Raw genomic sequence first — 20,457 nt, forward strand, 5'->3', positions numbered from 1 at the left:
ACACACAGACACACACACACACACACACACACACACACACACACACACACACACACACACACAGACACACACACACACACACACACACACACACACACACACACACACACACACACACACACAACACACACACACACACACAGACTAAAGAACTGAGTCCATCTTACTCTGTGAACAGGACAGTGATGGGTCTGCACAGCGTGGAAGAACTGGTAAGTTTACATATGGATGGACTGACAGATACATTATATGTACCTGGTGCTTTAGGTGGACAGTTGGTTGGTAGGATAGTTGGAAGGTTGGAAGAACTGTTGGTAGAACAGTAGGTAGAACAATAGAACAGTAGAACAGTTGGTAGAACAGTTGGTAGAACAGTAGAACAGTAGGACAGTAGGACAGTAGGACAGTTGGTAGAACAGTTGGAAGAACAGTAGAACAGTAGAACAGTAGGACAGTAGGACAGTTGGTAGAACAATAGGACAATAGAACAGTAGAACAGTTGGTAGAACAGTTGGTAGAACAGTAGAACAGTAGAACAGTAGAACAATAGAACAGTAGAACAGTAGAACAGTAGGACAATAGAACAGTAGAACAGTTGGTAGAACAGTTGGTAGAACAATAGAACAGTAGAACAGTAGAACAGTAGAACAGTAGAACAGTACGTATTAATGGATGTTTGGGTGAGAACTTGAAGTCTTTTTGTCTCTTTTCCATCAGTAGATTCAGAATAAATCTAACTAGACTTTATTAATCTAAACTAACGTACAACATCTCATAGTGATGGACCAGGAGGGATTAGAACCATTGCCCTGTGTTACTCTGTCAGATACTTTATGGAGGTTTTACAAACTAGTCAGTACTCATCAGTGTATTTTTATAGGTATTACTGTTATATGTATTATGCTTTTAATAGTTTATTGGTTCTCTAAATATTCAGTTAATAAACAAATTCTTACTCACCCATCAGGTGACGGGGAAGAGGTCGGAGGTCAAAGAGGGCGGGGCCTTACCTGTGGGTGTGTATGAGGCAGTTGTCAATCAGGAGAAGAATGTGGGCGGGGCTTCACCTGAGGAGAGTGATGAGAGCGATGAGGTCAGCGTGGCAGCGCTCAATGTAAGCTTATTATTTTATATTTATTTTAGATGTATAACAACATACATATTAGATAAACAGAATGTAACATATGTATTTATATATTAGATGTTTATATTTACATATTTATATATGTTACACATGGACAGAATGTAATATTATATATTTATATATTAGATGTTTATATTTATATATGTTACAGATGGACAGGATGTAATATATATTTATGTATTAGATGTTTATATTTATATATGTTACAGATGGACAGGATGTAATATATATTTATGTATTAGATGTTTATATTTATATATGTTACAGATGGACAGGATGTAATATATATTTATGTATTAGATGTTTATATTTATATATGTTACAGATGGACAGATGTAATTATGATATTTATATATTAGATGTTTATATTTATATATGTTACAGATGGACAGAATGTAATATATATTTATATATTAGATGTTTATATTTATATATGTTACAGATGGACAGGATTAATATATATTTATATATTAGATGTTATATTTATATATGTTACAGATGGACAGAATGTAATATATATTTATATATTAGATGTTTATATTTATATATGTTTACAGATGGACAGAATGTAATATATATTTATGTATTAGATGTTTATATTTATATATGTTACAAGATGGACAGAATGTAATATATATTTATGTATTAGATGTTTTATATTTATATATGTTACAGATGGACAGGATTAATATATATTTATGTATTAGAATGTTTATATTTATTATGTTACAGATGGAAGAATGTAATATATATTTATATATTAGATGTTTATATTTATATATGTTTACCAGATGGACAGAATGTAATATATATTTATATATTAGATGTTTATATTTATATATGTTACAGATGGACAGGATGTAATATATATTTATGTATTAGATGTTTATATTTATATATGTTACAGATGGACAGAATGTAATATATATTTATATATTAGATGTTTATATTTATATATGTTACAGATGGACAGAATGTAATATATATTTATGTATTAGATGTTTATATTTATATATGTTACAGATGGACAGAATGTAATATATATTTATATATTAGATGTTTATATTTATATATGTTACAGATGGACAGAATGTAATATATATTTATATATTAGATGTTTATATTTATATATGTTACAGATGGACAGGATGTAAATATAGATTTATATATAGATGTTTATATTTATATATGTTACAGATGGACCAGAATGTAATATATATTTATATATTGGATGGTTTATATTTATATATGTTACAGATGGACAGAATGTAATATATATTATATATTAGATGTTTATATTATATATGTTACAGATGGACAGGAGCGGGCCGGCTGAAAGCTGGCCTGACTGTGGATGATCTTTTTAAACATCCTTCAGCTGAGGAAGAGGAGGAGACAGAGGAAGGCTCCGCTCAGAAGAAGCAGCAGGAGGAGGAGCTCCAGGAGCTGGTGAGGAGTTTGCATGTTCTCCCACTGCTGGGGGAACAGCTGCTCAGCTGTTCGCTTATACGACTACAGCCTGAGGTGGTGGACCAGCAGCAGTTCCTGAACGCTGTCAGCGACAAAAGATGAGTTTAGTGGAAAAGTTCCTGCAGGACGGAGGGAACCCCAACACAGCCGACCACGTGAGCCATCCATCCATCCATCCATCCATCATCCATCCATCCAATACTGTTTTACCAAAGCACTTAACACTTAAACCTATGCACATATGATCCATCTGCTTGTCAGTCCATGCATCCATCCATCTATACATCCATCCATACATCCATCTATTCATTCATTCATTCCTGTGATTGTTTCAGTTTGAGAGAACAGCTCTACACAAAGCTTCATTCAAAGGAAACGTGGAAATTATGAAGAAACTTCTGCAAGCAGGAGCTCAGCTAGAGCGGAGAGACAAGGTAACACACATTTTACATTAAACTATCTTATAAAAACATATACATATCTTATATTTATTGTGTGTGTGTGTGTGTGTGTGTAGCTGGAGGCCACAGCAGTTCACTGGGCCTGTAGAGGAGGAAACATCTCTGCTCTGCAGCTCCTCATAGAACAAGGAGCAAAGTTCACATCGAGAGACAAGGTTAGCGTGTGTGTGTGTGTGTGTGTGTGTGTGTGTGTGTGTGTGTGTGTGGTCTTTGTCGCCCCCCCATGGACACTTATAGAAATGCACTTCCCCTTGTTCCAACTGAAAGAGCACCAGTCCATCTCAGGCCAACACTAACCACTAATCCCTCCCACAATGATAATGATATGATGTGTAATTATGATTAGTGTAATAATGAAACATTGTGTGTGTTTCAGCTGCAGAGCACTCCTCTACATGTGGCTGTGAGGACTGGACACTGTGAATGTGCAGAACATCTGATTCACTGTGGAGCAGATGTTAACGCTAAGGACAGAGTGAGGAAACAAACACTTTAACACAAATATGTTTTTGTATTAAAATAAAAACATCACTTAATCTAGAACATTCCAGAGAAATGTAAACTAAACAGTGTAAAATATTTATAATATCTGTGGATATCATGAAATAAACAGAACAACTGATGAAGATGATGAATTTAGTCTGAAATAGTTTTTCTACATAACAGTTGATAAGTTGGGTCAGACGATGCTATCTGTAGCAGCGCTTCTAGCCCCGCCCACATCCTCTACCACAGAGTGGTCAACTAATAATAATAATAATAATAATAATAATGATAATAATAATAAACTGTCACTACAATCATTTATCACTGACTTTGTTCATTTGTCACTCATGGATGTATTCATTTTGGTTCTGAAACCTGTCTGAGAGACACTGTCTGCTCCACTAGGACCATTGTCCCTGTTAGCTGCTACATGTTAGCATTGAGGTGTTAGCTGCTACATGTTAGCATTGAGGTGCTAGCTGCTACATGTTAGCATTGAGGTGCTAGCTGCTACATGTTAGCATTGAGGTGCTAGCTGCTACATGATAGCATTGAGGTGCTAGCTGCTACATGTTAGCATTGAGGTGCTAGCTGCTACATGATAGCATTGAGGTGTTAACTGCTACATGTTAGCATTGAGGTGTTAACTGCTACATGTTAGCATTGAGGTGCTAGCTGCTACATGTTAGCATTGAGGTGCTAGCTGCTACATGATAGCATTGAGGTGCTAGCTGCTACATGTTAGCATTGAGGTGCTAGCTGCTACATGATAGCATTGAGGTGCTAGCTGCTACATGATAGCATTGAGGTGCTAGCTGCTACATGTTAGCATTGAGGTGCTAGCTGCTACATGTTAGCATTGAGGTGTTAGCTGCTACATGTTAGCATTGAGGTGCTAGTTGCTACATGTTAGCATTGAGGTGCTAGCAGAGCTCCACAAACTCTTTCTCTAACTATTTTCACAGAACGTGGCTTTAGTTTTCCATCCAGTGTTTTTCTTTAAACTACAATTAACGCCCACGAATAACTTCCCTGGTTCTCCTGTTTCTTGTGTTGTGCTCTGTGCATCAGTATTATGGATATTCCAGGAACTCGTGAAGTGCGAAGAGTTCAGCGCTGTTTGGAGAGGAAAAAAAAATAAGCGATTAACAGCATCATTTTTTTTTTGCATTATTTTTCTGTTATTAATCAATCGTAATTAACACGTTAAAGTCCCAGCCTTGTTTTATCAATATTCCACAAATTGTGTGTGTGTGTGTGTACAGGATGGAGACGCTCCGATGCATGACGCTGTGAGAATAAACAGGTTTAAGATGATCAAACTACTGATGATGTATGGAGCCAGCCTCAGCACCAAGAACTGTGTACGCACACACACACACACACACACACACACACACACACACACACACACCACACACACACACACCACACACACACACACACAACACACACACAACACACACACACACACACACTACACACACACACACCACACACACACACACTAACATGTGTGTGTGTGTTGGTTTGATTCCCTTAGGAGGGGAAAACTCCGCTACAGACGCTGAATTCGTGGCAAAGTGGTGCTAAAAGTCTGCTGTGTAACTTCACTCCCTGCTGAGCCAATCATGAGCCACGTGCAGGTCATGTGACAGACACTCAGGGAGGAGAACCTGCAAACCCTTCCCAGCTGGTTTGAGGACGAGATGATTTCATGTGTTTTCTCTGACACACGCTGAGTGATTTTTTAATTGATCTATTTATTTATTGATTTCCAACAGCTGGAAAAGCTGTGAAAAAACCTCTGTTTGATAGATTCTCATTCTTTTATTTTGAAATATGTATTTATTTATTTCTTTTTTCCTTTACTGAGGATTGATGAGAAAAGACAAAGTACGTTTGTGCATGAAGTTGTTGACATTTATACAAATTAACCTTTTCTTTATTGAGCAATTAAATTATTATTTAACTGAATTATTATTAAAAAGAAGAATCATAGATATGAATCAAAACATCCACAAAAAAGTTGAATTTTTGTTTTATTTAAAAAAATAGATAAAACAGTAAAAGTTTTATCAAATGTATTTATTCTTATTTTATATGAATTAATACATAATTTAGATTACAAGTAAAATAAAAATAATAATAAATTAATTCAGTTATAAAACAGACTGTTTATTGTATTGTAATAACAGGTAATTAAAACCTAAACTCACTGTGATCATTTTCATTAAACATAAACTATGTGTGAATATCATGGAGGAGAATTTATATGAGTTTTAAATCAATTTAATAAAGTCTGAGTGTAACGTGATGGTTGAGAGGAAGTGAACTAAATTAAGATGGATTTTCTTTGTAATTCTGTTCTTTAATGAAACAAATAAAGTTGATTTCAAACTCACTTTGTGCTTTCTCCTGCTTTTATTCTGAAAAACAACAAAAGCAGCAGCAGATTCTCGCCTTTGTCCATTATTAAAGGTCATTAAAGCTTTATTTAAATGTTAAATCAGTCACCAAGTGTAAAGCTAAATGTTTAGAAATTATACCAAGTGGGTATGTCAGCGCCTGTACAACATTTAGATTTACATTTAACATTTATTTTTCATGTGTACACATTTTTAACAATGATATAAAACATGCAGTTTTACAGAATTTCTGTCTCAAATTAAAGAAAATATGTCGGCTATGAAACAGTTTTACATTTGGCGCCTCATAATAAACGGTTTCATTTTCTACACAAACTAGTTGAAAGTTTATAATAAACTGGTTCAGTTCATAACTCAAAAGTTCTCAGTTCTAAAAATAAACAGTCCATAGTTATATATATATATATATAAACTAATATCCAAATATGAATATTAGTATCCATTCAAAAACAATACAATAAAAACATTTCAACTGGAGTTACAAAAATCCAGGACTTTTCAAAGTTGCAAACTTTACATGATAATTAACAAGAAATTCTGAATATTGAAGGTTGGTCCTTAAAAGGGATGTCATAAACAAATTTTGTAAATATATTTTAGCATCATATAAAACATCAGCATCAGTTATTTACACTTTTTTCCACAGCTAAAACCCTAAACCTGCTTCCTGTAGCACAAATACATACTGTATAATCCATATAACCATAAACACCAGTGGCGCTGCCAGCCGGAATCCTGTACGCACTGTGCGTACAAATCTTTTGAAGGTGTGGAGTTATTAATATATATATTTATTTACATTTGGGTGTTATTAATCTGTTTCTCTGTATGCTATTAATGCTATTAGAGAAGGAGTGAGGTATAGGGACGTCCCGCGTGATGTCAAGTCATCTGGAGCAGCCATCTTTACGAAATAGAAAATGCTAAACTGCCTGTGATACTACAGCTCGTTGCTAGATCTTTCTATCATGCTGATGCTCCAGGAACAGACGCGGTGGCTCAACCTCGCTAATCTTTCTGACGATGAAAGAAGCGACATCCTGGTCATGCCCATAGTCCCGGAGAGGATCTTTGGTTCCGCGCTTGCCTCCATGCAGCAACGATGTGAGACTAAACAGGACAACGAGGACCTCCGCCTCTGTCTTCCTTGGAAATCCCTGACCCCATCTCCATCTGGGCGACGGAAGGCATTCTCGCAAACTGCCCCTCAGTGGGAGGCCTCAGCCCCCCTGAGTCAAGAGCAGCGTCATGCTCCATATGGATCGATGACTCCTAATTATTTTATCTTCCTCTTGTATATCTCTTTTTCTGAAGTCAATAAGTGCAATGACATGACGTGATGCTGAGTCGCTGATGAACATATTCTGTCAAAATGGCTGACACACGGCGAGGGGTCACATGACTGGAGATCCCTATAGATGTTTAGATACGCAGTTACAAGATATAATTGAGTTTATTTATTTCCTGTATAATTGTCTTGAATTGAATTCCCATCGTTCCAGGAAAACGGGACAGAACATTTAAAGGCCCTTTTGCCCAGTTCAGGTCTGATTCTCGGGACCTGCATCTGTGTGGTGTCCATACGAACTGATGTGTCTACACATGTGTAAACACAAATATGTAGGGAGAAGTCCAAGAATAGATCTATTAATAAAAGTGAGAAAGTCTACCAACATACAAAGATGGACAACGTGCTGTTACTGACAGCGATGGTGTTTAAATCTCACATCAATCATTCTATAGACGTGTCTTAAAGCAGGTTTAATGATGCTAGAAAAGGTGAAACTAAAAAGATAGACATTGTACAATTACCATATGCATACAGTAATACATAATATACACAACACAGTAAATAATATGACATGTAACACAAGTCCAATAATTATCACACGTAAAGTTCAATTAGCAATACAACTGGTGCTGCTACTACACATTTTTACTGTATTCTACAAATAAAAAGAAACAAACTTATAACAGGTATGAAAGTACATAGCGTTGATGCAAACTCAAAATATTTGTGGTCCCAAAAGACAGTTCGAACTGTTCGCCATCTTAACTGTTTGCAATTGTTACCATAGATATCATAATATGTAGACGCCGCAACGACTGATGCCACCCATTGGAGCGACGCGTCAACAGGGCGGCCATGTTGGACTGGTGGCAATCGCTCCTACAGCTCATTACATCAATAGAGAAATGATGTAAATACACTATTACAGTTGTCATAAATCACTCAATTCTCAAGCAATTTTCACAGGGTTTGTTTGTAATAAATGTCAGACATTATTATTATTGTATAATTGTACGACTACTGCATTATTGTTATTGCTATTCTTATAAATGTCATTATATTGTCATAATATTGTGTTATTATATATTATTAATATTTTACATTATAGTTATTGGTATTCTCATTGCAATATTATTATTATTACTATATTATTATTTTACCCATCACTATTATTATAATTTCTTATTACTATATCATCATCATTTAACTATTTTAGCCAAAGAACTGAAATATTCAAGGATGTGGAGATTAAGTGTAAAACCAGTATTTTAAATATATCTAAGCACCTTGTATCATAGCTACATGTTTAGGACGCGGTTTAAAATTCAACAAATAATTCTACTTTGAAATTGAGAAATACCTCTTTCTGTCGTTATGTCTATGCACCCTCCACCACCATGCGGTGTCTGTGTATAATGTCTGTGTTTGTTACTGCACAGTTCAATAAAGTTTTATTCAAAACAACACGTGCGCTAACGTTCTTTATCCACCAGATAGCGCTATAAACTAGCGTTACTAACTAAAATGAAAGATAAAAGAACAGGCAACGTGTGACCGTATAAGGAACAGTGATGTACACAATAAAAGCCAAAGCACAGTGATATACAGTACCCCAGGGGTTCTCAAACGTTATTGGCTCTGGTCCCCCTTTCTCTTATTTTGAAATCCAAGTCCCACCTTATGTCTAACATCTATAGATCATAATATGTGTTTAAATACGTGTTTAATGTATTACCAATAAACTAAATATGTTAACTTTATTATGAAAAAACACATTAAAAGGACTTTTAGAAAGATTTTATACTTTGGGCATAAATTGTGGAGAGCTGCCATTTTGGACAGGATATGACACATGTTGGTTGGTTCCTGTTAGCTGTTGCTAGGCAACAGTGTTCCTTTGGTCTACAGTTTCTGAACAATGGTGGAGTGTAAGGCTAATGGTTAATATAACAACAGAAAAATCCCACAGAAACATTTCTTTAGCGTCTCTGAGCAAAATAACAACACTAAGTCAGTTATCCAGATGTTGGCTCCATAATATCAACACAGGATACACGCCTAAAACGTCTCCGTTCAGACAAAATTGAGTGATATTCGAGGACCGCTTCATGCTGAGCAGCTATGAGAGGGACCTGTAGGCTAAGCTAATGGGCCAAGCTAATGAGCTAAGTTAATAGGCTTGAAGCCATCCTCCCGTCCATGAAAACATATCCTTTCACGCAGCTTTCATCACAGTTTCTAACCATATTTGTGCAATTTCAACACTTAACTACTCAGCCATGGCTCGTTTCTGCTAGTAACAACAGCCGTTATCCGTTAATCCGTTGTCATCTTACGTTTGTCTTTGGTGTAAATAACCCTATTATCTGTTTTAGATGAACGTTTTATTTTGAAGGCAATTTCTGTGGATCTTTTACCATTTCCTGTGAGTTCCTTCGGAATCGCCGATGCTGTTATTTTGAAGGACAATAATACGAAGTTAAATGAGAGAAGTTGTAATATAAGGTACTGGGAAAACGGCATAAATAAGAGCCTGAAACGATCATATTTCCACAATATTTTGGCTTGTGCCTTGTTTGAGGCACAAGGTTTGTATTAACATGATTCTACATTAATACTGTTGTGAAACTACCTTTTTTAGTGTTATTTAGGGAGCTGCTAACTTTAGCATGTTAGCTTTAGCTATGAAGCTTCTGCATCTCACAAAAAACAGTACCCTTGGTTAGATTATCAGCGTGTTTTATTTCTGCAAGAAACATAAGCAGAAGTGGAGAAAAATAAGGTTTAAATGCATTTCATTTATGTCATGATTAAGATGAAAAATGAGACAAATTCATTGTGGTGTGTTTATTATGTTGAATTGTAATTTCAATTTGTCATTATTAAAAGAAAAAATAGTAAAACGCATAATAACATTAATAAGTTAAAATTCATGGTACATTGTATGGTTTAAAATAAACAATTTCAAGGTTGTGATTTTACACATTTTGAACATTAAAGCAGCTAAGGTTAAATATTTATTTACATACATGTATATTGATATTTCCTTTTGTTATTTTCATCCTAGCTCATACGGTGTTGATACAGTGTTATTACTCCGCACTAAATGTTAAAGGAACTTCTTGACCATTCTACAACGTGGGGATTGCTTACATTTGGGTTTTTTTTTATTGTTGTGTATGTTTCAGTCAGTGAGTTCTACAGCGTCTTTTCAGGTGATGGATAATAAAACAAAGATGTTTGTCCTAATTTGGGAATCCTTAAATGTGGTGTTCCTAACAAGACTCACAGGAATGTTGTGTCCATTGCTGGCTATGTCACGTTGCTCGGTCTCTCGTCGTCTTTGTATGAATTGGCTCCACCCTCGGCTATCCTTGCATGTTTGCTGTGTTTGACCTTCATGTTGAACACGTCCCATCTCTCAGGCAGCAGCTTTCTGTTGAACAGCACAGACGCCAAGAAGGAGAAGAACAAGATGGCAGTAAAGCTAACTGCCATGGACACAGTCTTCACTGGAGCACACTGGACGTAAACTCCATCTGCAAATGTGCATCCTGGAAATCGTAAGATGAATGGAAGTCCGACTGACGGAGCGCCACAGAGCAGCCTGAACATGAGTCCCAGCACGAAGCCGGAGATTGCTCCGTAACCGTTGGAGATGTTGATGAAAAGGATGCAGACCAGCTGAGGGAAGACAATCAGATAGGAGACCTCAACTGCTATTAACCAGAAGGCCATGATGCTGGTTTTTAAGCTGGTGAGGGCAGAGCTAACCACACCCACCACGACCACCACCGCACGGATTACCCACTGGAGCTCCTTGTCAGACGCCTGAAGGAGGAAAATGTTTGGAATGAGCATTTAAATTTCTTTATCTGTGATGGTAAAAACTAGCTAACCATTTGGAAATTCAGCCAATAAACCAACAACCTGCCCAATTACCCAACAAAATAACAGGTCAAGCATCAACCAACTAACAAACTAGAGTAGGTCTGCTGAACATTAAAAAAAAAAAATTAATAGATGATCAGTCAACCAATCACCCAACCGACCAGCCAACCGACCAACCAGCCGACAGGTCAGCCAACCAACAGACCACCCACCCAACCAACCAACCAACCAGCCAGCCAACAAACCAACCAACCAACCAACAGGTCAACCTGCCAGCCACCCAACCATTAGTTTGGCTAATCAATTAACCAACCAACAACCAACCTTTAGTTCAGCTAATCAACCAACTAATAAACCAACCTTTAGTTTAGCTAACCAACCAACCAACCAACCAACCAACCAACACACCAACCAATTTACTTTCCAAAGTTATAAACAGCAGTTTGACCTTAGTTCTACATTAGAAGTGAGTAGTAGTTGTGTATCTATGTTACTGTATGTCTTGTTGTCACCTGAGGCCTCAGGAAGCTCTTATAGATATTGATGGTAAAGACTGAAGCAGCAGCAAGCAGACTGGAGTCGGCTGATGACATCACGGCGGCGGCCACACACCCAATCCCGATGATGGAAACAAAGGGGGGGGTGAGGTGCTGCAGGGCGATGGGCAGCACCATTGCTGCTTCTCCTCGTTCATACGGAGACGGAGAACCGTAGGAGGTCATGTTCCAGTCTGATGCACAGAAACTTTAGAAAAAAGAACAAAACAACACAACTCCCAGAGCTTCCTGACAAAGTTTTTACCTGTGGACGATATAGCAGCTCCAAGAAGTATGATAGGAATTCCAAAGATGAAGAATGTGACGGCAGCGACAAAGCACGTGAGTCTTGCTGTGGCTGAAGAAGATGCTGATAACGTCCTCTGATGGAAGCACTGAAATCCCATCTGTCCCAGTGCCTGAAAACAAAAAGGCTTTTAAGACTTTGAAATGGTCGATTTGATCAGTAAAACAGAGCGTCTTTACACATCCATCAACAGTTTGAACCTAGGATCAAGCTAAATATCTGACTTTAGAAACATTTTCAAAATGAACAAGACATTCATATGACTAATAGGTAGGTCAGCCGACCAACCAATCAACCAACCAACCAAAAAAACCCAACCAACTAATGGTCAGCCAACCAACCAAAGCACCAACCAACTAACCAATAAGAGGTCAGCCTATTAACCAACTAACATAAAACACACAAAACAACCAACTAACTAAAGAGTCAGTAGGCCGACCAAAAACATTACTAACTTGCCAGTCAAACAGTCAACACACCAACCATCCAATCAACCAACTAACGTACAAATCAACAAAAAAGTAGGTCAATAAACCAAGCAACATCAATGCATTGATCTGACCAACCAAGTAAATGAGCACTGAATAGATGCTTTTTATTTAAAATCTTTATTTTAATTCTCTTTTATGTTTTTATTTGAACTCTATTTTACAGAAATGCTTCAAATTCATGTTTTGGGACAATAGCACACCTTTACACACTACTTTTCCACCGGACAAGGTCTGATTGAATGTCTAGAAAGTGTAACAAACTCCAAACCATAATCTTGTTCAAAATCTTTCCCTACCTGTTACGGTTTGAGTAGTGATCATGCTATCCTGTGAATGCAGAGCTTCATCAGAAGTGTTTTTATTTAATGTGATCAAGGTTCAGATTTTTATGACTGCTTTCAAATGTGAAAAAAACCCTCTGGTACAAAGACAGGGTTTAGTTGATGGCGTATTAGCTGAACTGGTGATCACTTTACCTGGTGATACATTACAGCAGAAGCATCTCCAATCACATGGCTAATGTTTTGGACCATATCACACATTTCTGTTGGATTTTTCCTGTTAAACGGGAAGCCAAGGGTTAGCAGTGTGGCTAACGTTTCCTTTGCAAAGCATGTAACTATAAAATTATTAATAGTAGTTGACTTGATCAAGCCTATTTGACATGGTTGGTACAATTTCAGGATGTTGAATAGCCAGTAAAGTATCTAAACAGGGAAAGATGATGAAACGGAAACCAAACGGAAAAAGGTAAATTCACGTGAAAATGGGTGTAAATCCTAAAACGGAATTTGGTTGTAGCATTAATTCAGTGAACTCCCATTTTAAGTGAGAACTTTGTAATTTCCTGTGTTTGCATCGGACTACCAGATTGAAGAAGTCGTCAATCATTATCCAGATCCTTCTGGGCTCCGGTGCTCCAATCCAAGGAGTGTGGATGGTGTTGTTCATCAGAGTCTGCCGGATGTCCAGGGAGTAGGGGTTCATCATGACGAAGGGAACGCTGATGACCTGCAGGAGGAAACAAACACCACGATGACGTCTTTGTACTTAGAGAATCCCGCGTTCCATGGAGACATACCAGACTGATGAAGATCAGGATCAACTGGATGACATCAGTGTAGGCCACAGAGTAGAGGCCTCCTAACAAGGTGTAGATGACCACCACAGCAGCAGAGATCCACGTGCACACGTTGAGGGACAGATCCAGTACCACGCTCATAGTTCCTCCTGGTAAAAACAGTTCTTCTGGGTTAATTCGCTGTGTTCATAATCAAATACATGTTTGAACAACCCAGAGAGTCATTACCCAGACTGATCAACGTGGTTGTCACCCACATCACATCGAGGAACAGAGAAACCAAACTCAGGCCAGCTGTGCCTACTTTGCCGTACTTCTCATTGAACGGGTCCAGCATGGTGACATAGTTCTTGTCTCTCATTGGCTGTGCAAAGACCAAACCACCTTAATGTGACATAATAAGGGAATGGTCACAATCATGCGCTGTGCCATTGCGTAGGACAGGGGCCTTCTTTAAATCTCTTACCCACAATGAAGGATGTGCTGTAGGCTGTCAGTAGGAGGAGAGTCCAGGTCAGGCCCATGGAGGGCGTGTACATGGCCTCAGTCAGTCCCAGAATATATCCTCCTCCAATCCAAGTCGCTGTGGGATGGAAAAGCACAGAGAGAATGTGAGACAGAATTCATCCACTGAACTAATAAATGAACCAACCAAACAATATATCAGCTAGCCAACCAACCGACCAGCCATTAGTTTAACTAACTAACCATCCATTAGTTCAGCAAACCAACCAACCAACAATTAATTCAGCTAACCAACAAACTAACCATTAATTCAGCTAACCAACCAACCATTAGTTCAACCAACCAACCAACCAACCAACCAATCATTAGTTCAGCTAATCACCCAATAAACCAATCAACCAACCAACCAACAATTAATTCAGCTATCCAACCAACCATCCTTTAGTTTAGCTAACCAACCAACCAGACATTAGTTCAGCTAACCAACCAACCAGTGACTGCTCCTCATACAGGCCTATTAGTCTTATGGGAGTAGACACTACAATATTGTGTAAAGTTTTTGCTAAAAGGCTAAATTCATATATTTTATCTTTAGTACATAGTGATCAGAATGGGTTTGTAAAAAATAGTCAGGGATTTCATAACATCAGAAGGGTCCTTAATATAATCCACTCTAGAAATAACACCAGGGATACAGCGCTGTTGTCTAGCTGCTAGACAAGCGTTTGATAGAATCGAGTGGCCTTATTGGTTCAATTTGCTACCAAGATATAGACTTGGGGGGAAAATTTCTGAAATGGATGAAATTATTGTATACCAACGCTACAGCACGTGTAATGAAAAATAACAATTTATCAAGCCTGATAACATTAGAGAGGTCAACCCGTCAGAGCTGTCCTCTCTCCCCACTATTGTTCATTCTGGCCATTGAGCCTTCAACCATGTCCATTAGAGCTGAAGCCAATTTGTCAGGTATAAAAATTGGAGATCACGATCATAGAATATCGTTGTATGCAGACGATGTGATCCTCTTTTTGTGAAATGTATCAAACAGTCTCCAGACATTATTGCATTTAATTAATACATTTGGTCAGTGTTTAAAGACATCAATAGTGCATTTTGTAGGTTTATCTGGAACAACAGAAAACCTAGACTAAGACTCAGATTATTGGATCTGCCATATGATGGGGTGGATTACAGATGCCCAGTTTACAGTGGTATTACTAGGCTGCTCAGCTGCACAGTGCTATGTTTTATTTTGTCGCACACTTCTCTTTGATCGGTTTATATTGAACAAGCATCAATATCTAAGCAGTCATAAAACTTGAATGAAAAAAACAACAAATCCTTTCCTTAAAAACTCTATTGATATATGGTTTAAAGCTCACAGACATATTGGTGATACACCCTCATCTCTCAATTTTCACCTATTTGGGATAATGCGCAGTTTACTCCTGGCAGGGCAGATGGAGGTTTTCAGGTTTGGGCTGACAGGGAGGTGCAAAAAATTGGAGACTTATATGTTCACGGCACTTTACTTACATTTAACGTCCTTTGTTTGAAATATTCAATTCCGAAAAAAACACTTTTTAAAATACTTACAATTGAAGCATTTCAATCAATCTTCAATCTATCAATCTTTTATTTGTATAGCGCCAAATCATAACCAATGGTATCTCAAGACACTTTACAGTAGAGCAGTCTTAAGGACGGACTCTTCATTTTATGGATACACACATATGCATATATACGTATATGCACATACATATGTATCCCACACCCAACATGAATTCATCATGGCGGCAAGGAAAACCTTCTGTTAAGCAGCAGGAACCTTGTGTGGATCCCATTCCTATGATGAACAGCCATCCACCTTATGCTGTGTTGGGTGTGTGCAGAGGAAAGGGTGGAGACAGAGTTGTTGAGACTCTGTAACTCCACACTGAGGATCCCACGGACCTGCAAGACAAAAGCCAGAAGGAGTACAGGAGCAAACACACAAGGGAAGAAGCAGACATAGAGGGAGTGTTAGAGAGAGGAATGGGACCCTCTCCGGTCCCTCTCTAACCTAAATGACCTCTCTCTTAACGCCCTCTCCAACCTCTCTCCAACCGAGCATGCCAGACCCCCCCCGGCAGTCTATGCCTATTGCATCTTAACTATGAGCTATGAGCTGGTTCCTAACTAAAAGCTTTACCAAAGAGGAATGTTTTGAGCCTAACCTTAAAGGTAAAGAGGGTGTCTGCCCCCCGAACCGTGGTTGGTAGATGGTTCCAGAGAAGTGGGGCCTGATAACTGAAAGCTCTTCCTCCTATACTACTTTTAGAGACAAATGGAACAACGAGTAGTCCAGCATTTTGAGAGCGTAGTGTTCTGGGGGGATTGTATGGCACTACAAGCTCCTTGAGATAGACTGGTGCCTGTCCATTTAGGGCTTTATAAGTGAGAAGAAGAATCTTGAATTCTATTCTATATTTTATGGGAAGCCAATGCAGAGAGGCTAATACAGGAGTAATGTGATCTCTTCTCCTAGTTTTAGTCAGTACACGTGCTGGAGCATTTTGAACCAGCTGAAGTATCTTAAGCGACTTGCTCGGGCAGCCTGCTAAAAGAGAATTACAATAATCCAGTCTAGAGGTAACAAAAGCATGGACTAGCTTTTCGGCGTCGCCCTGAGACAGGATAGATCTGATTTTAGCAATGTTACGGAGATGAAAGAAGGCAGTTCTTGAAGTTTGTTTTATGTGAGAGTTGAAGGATAAGTCCTGATCAAATAGAACCCCAAGGTTTTCTAACAGTTGTGCTTTGTGCCAGAGTAATGCCATCTAGGGCAGTTAGGCTAGCATAGGTTTCTCTAAGGTGTCGCGGGCCCAGTACAATGACCTCAGTCTTGTCTGAGTTAAGAAGAAGAAAATTTTGGTCCATCCAGGCCCTAATGTCCTTTAGACAGGCCTCAAGTTTAGATGGCTGATTTGTCTCACCTGGCTTCATTGATACATACAGTTGGGTATCATCAGCATAGCAGTGAAAGTTAACAGAGTATTTTCTCATAACATTACCAAGGGGGATCATATAGATACAGAAGAGGATTGGACCTAGCACAGAGCCCTGAGGAACCCCGTAGCTTACTTTAGTGTACACAGAAGACTTATTATTCACGTGTACAAACTGGTACCTATCAGATAGGTAGGACTTAAACCAGTTTAGGGCAGTCCCTGTGATTCCAAGTAATTCCTCTAATCTCTCTAGTAGAATATAGTGATCTATAGTGTCAAAAGCTGCACTAAGATCTAATAAAACCAGCACTGAGAGTCGTCCTTCATCTGAAGCCCAGAGTAGATCATTAGTTACTTTAACTAAAGCAGTCTCTGTGCTGTGTTGAGCTCTAAAACTTGTTTAAAACTGTTGTAAAGTCAATTGTCACTGATTAGCGTCAGATAATTAACTGATCATTCCAATCAGGCACCGTACCAAAATCCCTGAAAGTAGCTGCTGTTAAACCTGTGTTAAAAGAGAGAACACTGGATGTCTCTATACTGGCTAACTATAGACCAATCAGAACCTTCCATTCATGGCCAAGATCATTGAGAAGGTGGTCTTCAACCAACTGAGTCAATTCTTAACATTCAACAAAATATTTGATAAATTTCAGTCAGGTTTTGGTTCTCATCACAGCACAGAAACTGATCTGATCAAAGTGATCAATGACATAAGGTTGAACACTGATTCAGGAAAAGTATCTGTTCTCATTCTATTGGATCTAAGTCTGCATTTGACACTGTAGATCATATAATTTTGTTGCACAGATTGTAAACATGGGTTGGACTAAATGTTAAAGTAATGGTTTAAGTTCTACTTGGAGGATCAAAGTTATTTTGTAAACATTGGAAACTTTGAATCTGACAGATTACCAATGTCCTGTGGGGTTCCTCAGGGATCTGTTCTTGGACCTCTTCTGTTTAGCCTTTATATGCTTCCTTTAGGACACATTTTACACAACTGTAAGGTTTATTATCAGAGCTACGCAGATGACACACAACTATATCTATCACTGAACCCAGATGACTATGGTCCCATTGAGGTGTTGTGTGACTGTTTAGAAAAAGTAAACTGATGGATGAGTGAAAACTTCCTTCAACTAAACCATGACAAGATGGAGGTGATTGTCTTTGGTAACAATGAAAAGAGGACTGCTGTCAGCAAGTATCTGAGTCTGGATCTTTAGAAGATAAAGACCAAGTCAAAAACCTTGGTGTTCTGATTGACTCAGATCTGACATTCAGCATCAGATCAAATCTATCACAAAAACATCTTCTACCACCTAAAGAACATTTCCAGAGTGAGCTCAGAGCTCACAGTAACCATGGTGATGCTGCTTTTAGTTGTTATGCTGCAAAGAAGTGGAACAAACTGCAGCAGAGCTGAAGTCAGCATCACATGTGAACATTTTTAAATCAAGTTAAAGGAACTTTTTTTCTCTACTGCGTATGATTGAGAGAGATTTATGGTCATGATGATGATGTCATGATGATTTTACTGATGATTTTAATTAATTTTTACTGATTTTAATTGATTTTTACTGATGATTTTAATTGATTTTACTGATGATTTTAAATGTTCTTATTGATTTTAAACAATTGAATGTTTTATCATATAAAGCACATTGAGTTGCCTTGTGTATGAAATGCGCTATACAAATAAATTGGCCTAGCCTTGCCTTGACTTTTTGCATGTGTGTGTATGCAGCGAGATCTGCTTGCATCTCATTGTGCAACTAGTGTGGTATGTGTTGATGTGTTTTGTATGTCCTTATTGAAAATCAATAAAAAACATCATAAAAAAAACCAACTAACCAACAATTAATTCAGCTAATCAACCAATAAACTAACAAACCAACCATTCAGCTAACCAACCAACCAACCAACCAACATATCAACCAACCAACCAACCAACAGTTCAGCTAATCAAACAATCAACCAATCAACCCAGTGGTTGTGGGGACTCCTCACACACCAATGTTGTGTTTTCCTGCTCTCTCTGGTTTGACAGCACCAGGCTGTAAAAGTTCACCTGTCATGGTGAAGATTCCCACCACCCAGTTGATCCTCCTGCCTCCCAGCAGAGCCATCTCAATCCCAGTGGCAGCATTTTTCTTCTGCTTCCTTTTGGACTTGAAGGACGCCCAGATTCCAGTCCCAAGGACCAGCAGGTAGAAGACGATGATGGCTACGAGCCCCGGTACGTTGACAGCCATGGTGACTGGAGGTCTGTGTGTAATTACACACATTTTGTTATATTGGTTTAATGAGTTTTTTTTAAATTGTGATCTAATGATGAGACATGACACAGTTGGTGAAGGACATGGTTCAGGTCACAGGATTTCTGCATGAATCTACTGTTAAAAACCGAACATTTTAGTGTAATTGACAAATAACTTATCAATGACATGAAAAATAAATCAGCTAAATATCTTCTGTTACTGTGAGTGTGATTGAGATTCATTTATCACAAACCTATCTGTGCATGCTCTCTTCCTCTTTCCTGTAACAACATGTTATAGTACAGTTATTGTATATTTTAGTACTTATTTAAAAAAAAAAAAAAATCACAAAAATGTTATAAAAGCAAATTTATTAAAACTAAGTGTTGTAGTATAATCAAGAAGAGTTAAACTATGTGTGCTGTGAGTTTGATGACATTACCACTTTCCTATATGAAGTTATTGGTTTTTATTTTTTGTATCTTTTTCCGGTGTTGCAATTTGCAGACGGTCCCTGCGCATTCCAGCCACAGTCGGTTCCGCGTAGAGGCCAATACAAATTCCCAAGCGTGGAGGACGGCTCGTTTTGTGGAAAATCCGGTTGTAGCTTGTAGTCCACCTTGCTGTGATTGCAACGAGATATCGGTTTTGTAAAAGCAATGTTTCGTTGATGAGTTATTGGTCCGGGAAAGCTGAATCTGTGAATATCTTTCTAACTTTACCAAAGTCAACTCCACAGACTCACAGAAGAGGAGAGATCCAGGAGAGATCAGAGGATCTGAGCCACAACAGATCTGAACCTGAATCCCTTCCTTTGGTCTCCGCCCTGTAATCAGCAACAAACCAGGTGTGCAGGGAGGAGGAGCGCAGAGCCATTCCACCCTGTCAGAGTTTTGTGTTTCATGTTTTTTTTTTTTTGTTCATTTCTGTTCGTTGAATTATTGTGTTTGTTGTTTTGTTTCTGGAGTCATTTTGTGCGTTTTTTTGATGATGCTTTGCAGTAGTTTTGTGTACTTGTGTTGTCATGTTGTGTTTTTAGCTGACGTTCTATGTCTTTTGCATAAATTGTATTTACTTTTGGTTTTGCAGTGAGTTAGTGTACTTTTGTCATTGTTTAGTATTTTTGTTGTGGTTGTGTGTATTTT

The 20,457-nt window shown here is 38.0% G+C and overlaps 2 protein-coding genes across 8 annotated transcripts; one reads left to right on the forward strand and one right to left on the reverse strand.

Annotated features, from left to right (window-relative positions):
* The first annotated feature begins 65 nt into the window (after positions 1–65).
* On the forward strand, positions 66–5,313 carry LOC114476712 (ankyrin repeat domain-containing protein 1-like). Its single transcript, XM_028468566.1, is given in 11 exon segments — positions 66–212; positions 968–1,114; positions 1,470–1,479; positions 2,469–2,509; positions 2,511–2,565; positions 2,663–2,769; positions 2,950–3,048; positions 3,132–3,230; positions 3,452–3,550; positions 4,827–4,925; positions 5,105–5,313. Coding segments are annotated over 11 exon segments (864 nt in total). The 5' UTR covers positions 66–185; the 3' UTR covers positions 5,186–5,313.
* A 4,800-nt stretch (positions 5,314–10,113) lies between these two features.
* On the reverse strand, positions 10,114–20,142 carry LOC114476685 (high-affinity choline transporter 1-like). Of its 7 annotated transcripts, none has more exons than XM_028468522.1 (10): positions 19,755–20,142; positions 19,566–19,586; positions 19,123–19,319; positions 14,054–14,170; positions 13,816–13,971; positions 13,588–13,736; positions 13,374–13,517; positions 11,974–12,127; positions 11,685–11,902; positions 10,114–11,112 (listed from the first exon to the last, which is right to left on the reverse strand). In XM_028468522.1, the coding sequence occupies exons 3-10, from the start codon at positions 19,304–19,306 to the stop codon at positions 10,594–10,596; spliced, it is 1,641 nt and encodes a 546-aa protein (XP_028324323.1). In that variant the 5' UTR covers positions 19,307–19,319; positions 19,566–19,586; positions 19,755–20,142; the 3' UTR covers positions 10,114–10,593. The 7 variants fall into 7 exon arrangements, with proteins under 7 accessions (XP_028324323.1, XP_028324322.1, XP_028324324.1 ...); XM_028468521.1 differs by having other exon boundaries at positions 19,566–19,593; XM_028468523.1 differs by lacking the exon at positions 19,566–19,586 and having other exon boundaries at positions 19,762–20,142.
* Between the last annotated feature and the right edge of the window lie 315 nt (positions 20,143–20,457).

The sequence above is a fragment of the Gouania willdenowi genome, chromosome 15 (assembly GCF_900634775.1).
Source record: "Gouania willdenowi chromosome 15, fGouWil2.1, whole genome shotgun sequence".
Classification (NCBI taxonomy): Eukaryota; Metazoa; Chordata; class Actinopteri; order Blenniiformes; family Gobiesocidae; genus Gouania; species Gouania willdenowi.

Excerpts from the sequence above, each read along its gene's own strand:
- LOC114476685 (XM_028468518.1), bottom strand. The coding sequence starts at position 19,339 with ATGTGTGTAATTACACACAGACCTCCAGTCACCATGGCTGTCAACGTA. Across the intron at positions 13,972-14,053 it reads CAGCACATCCTTCATTGTGG|GTGGTTTGGTCTTTGCACAG; the intron begins GTAAGAGATTTA and ends TGTCACATTAAG. Across the intron at positions 13,737-13,815 it reads AACCACGTTGATCAGTCTGG|GAGGAACTATGAGCGTGGTA; the intron begins GTAATGACTCTC and ends TGTTTTTACCAG.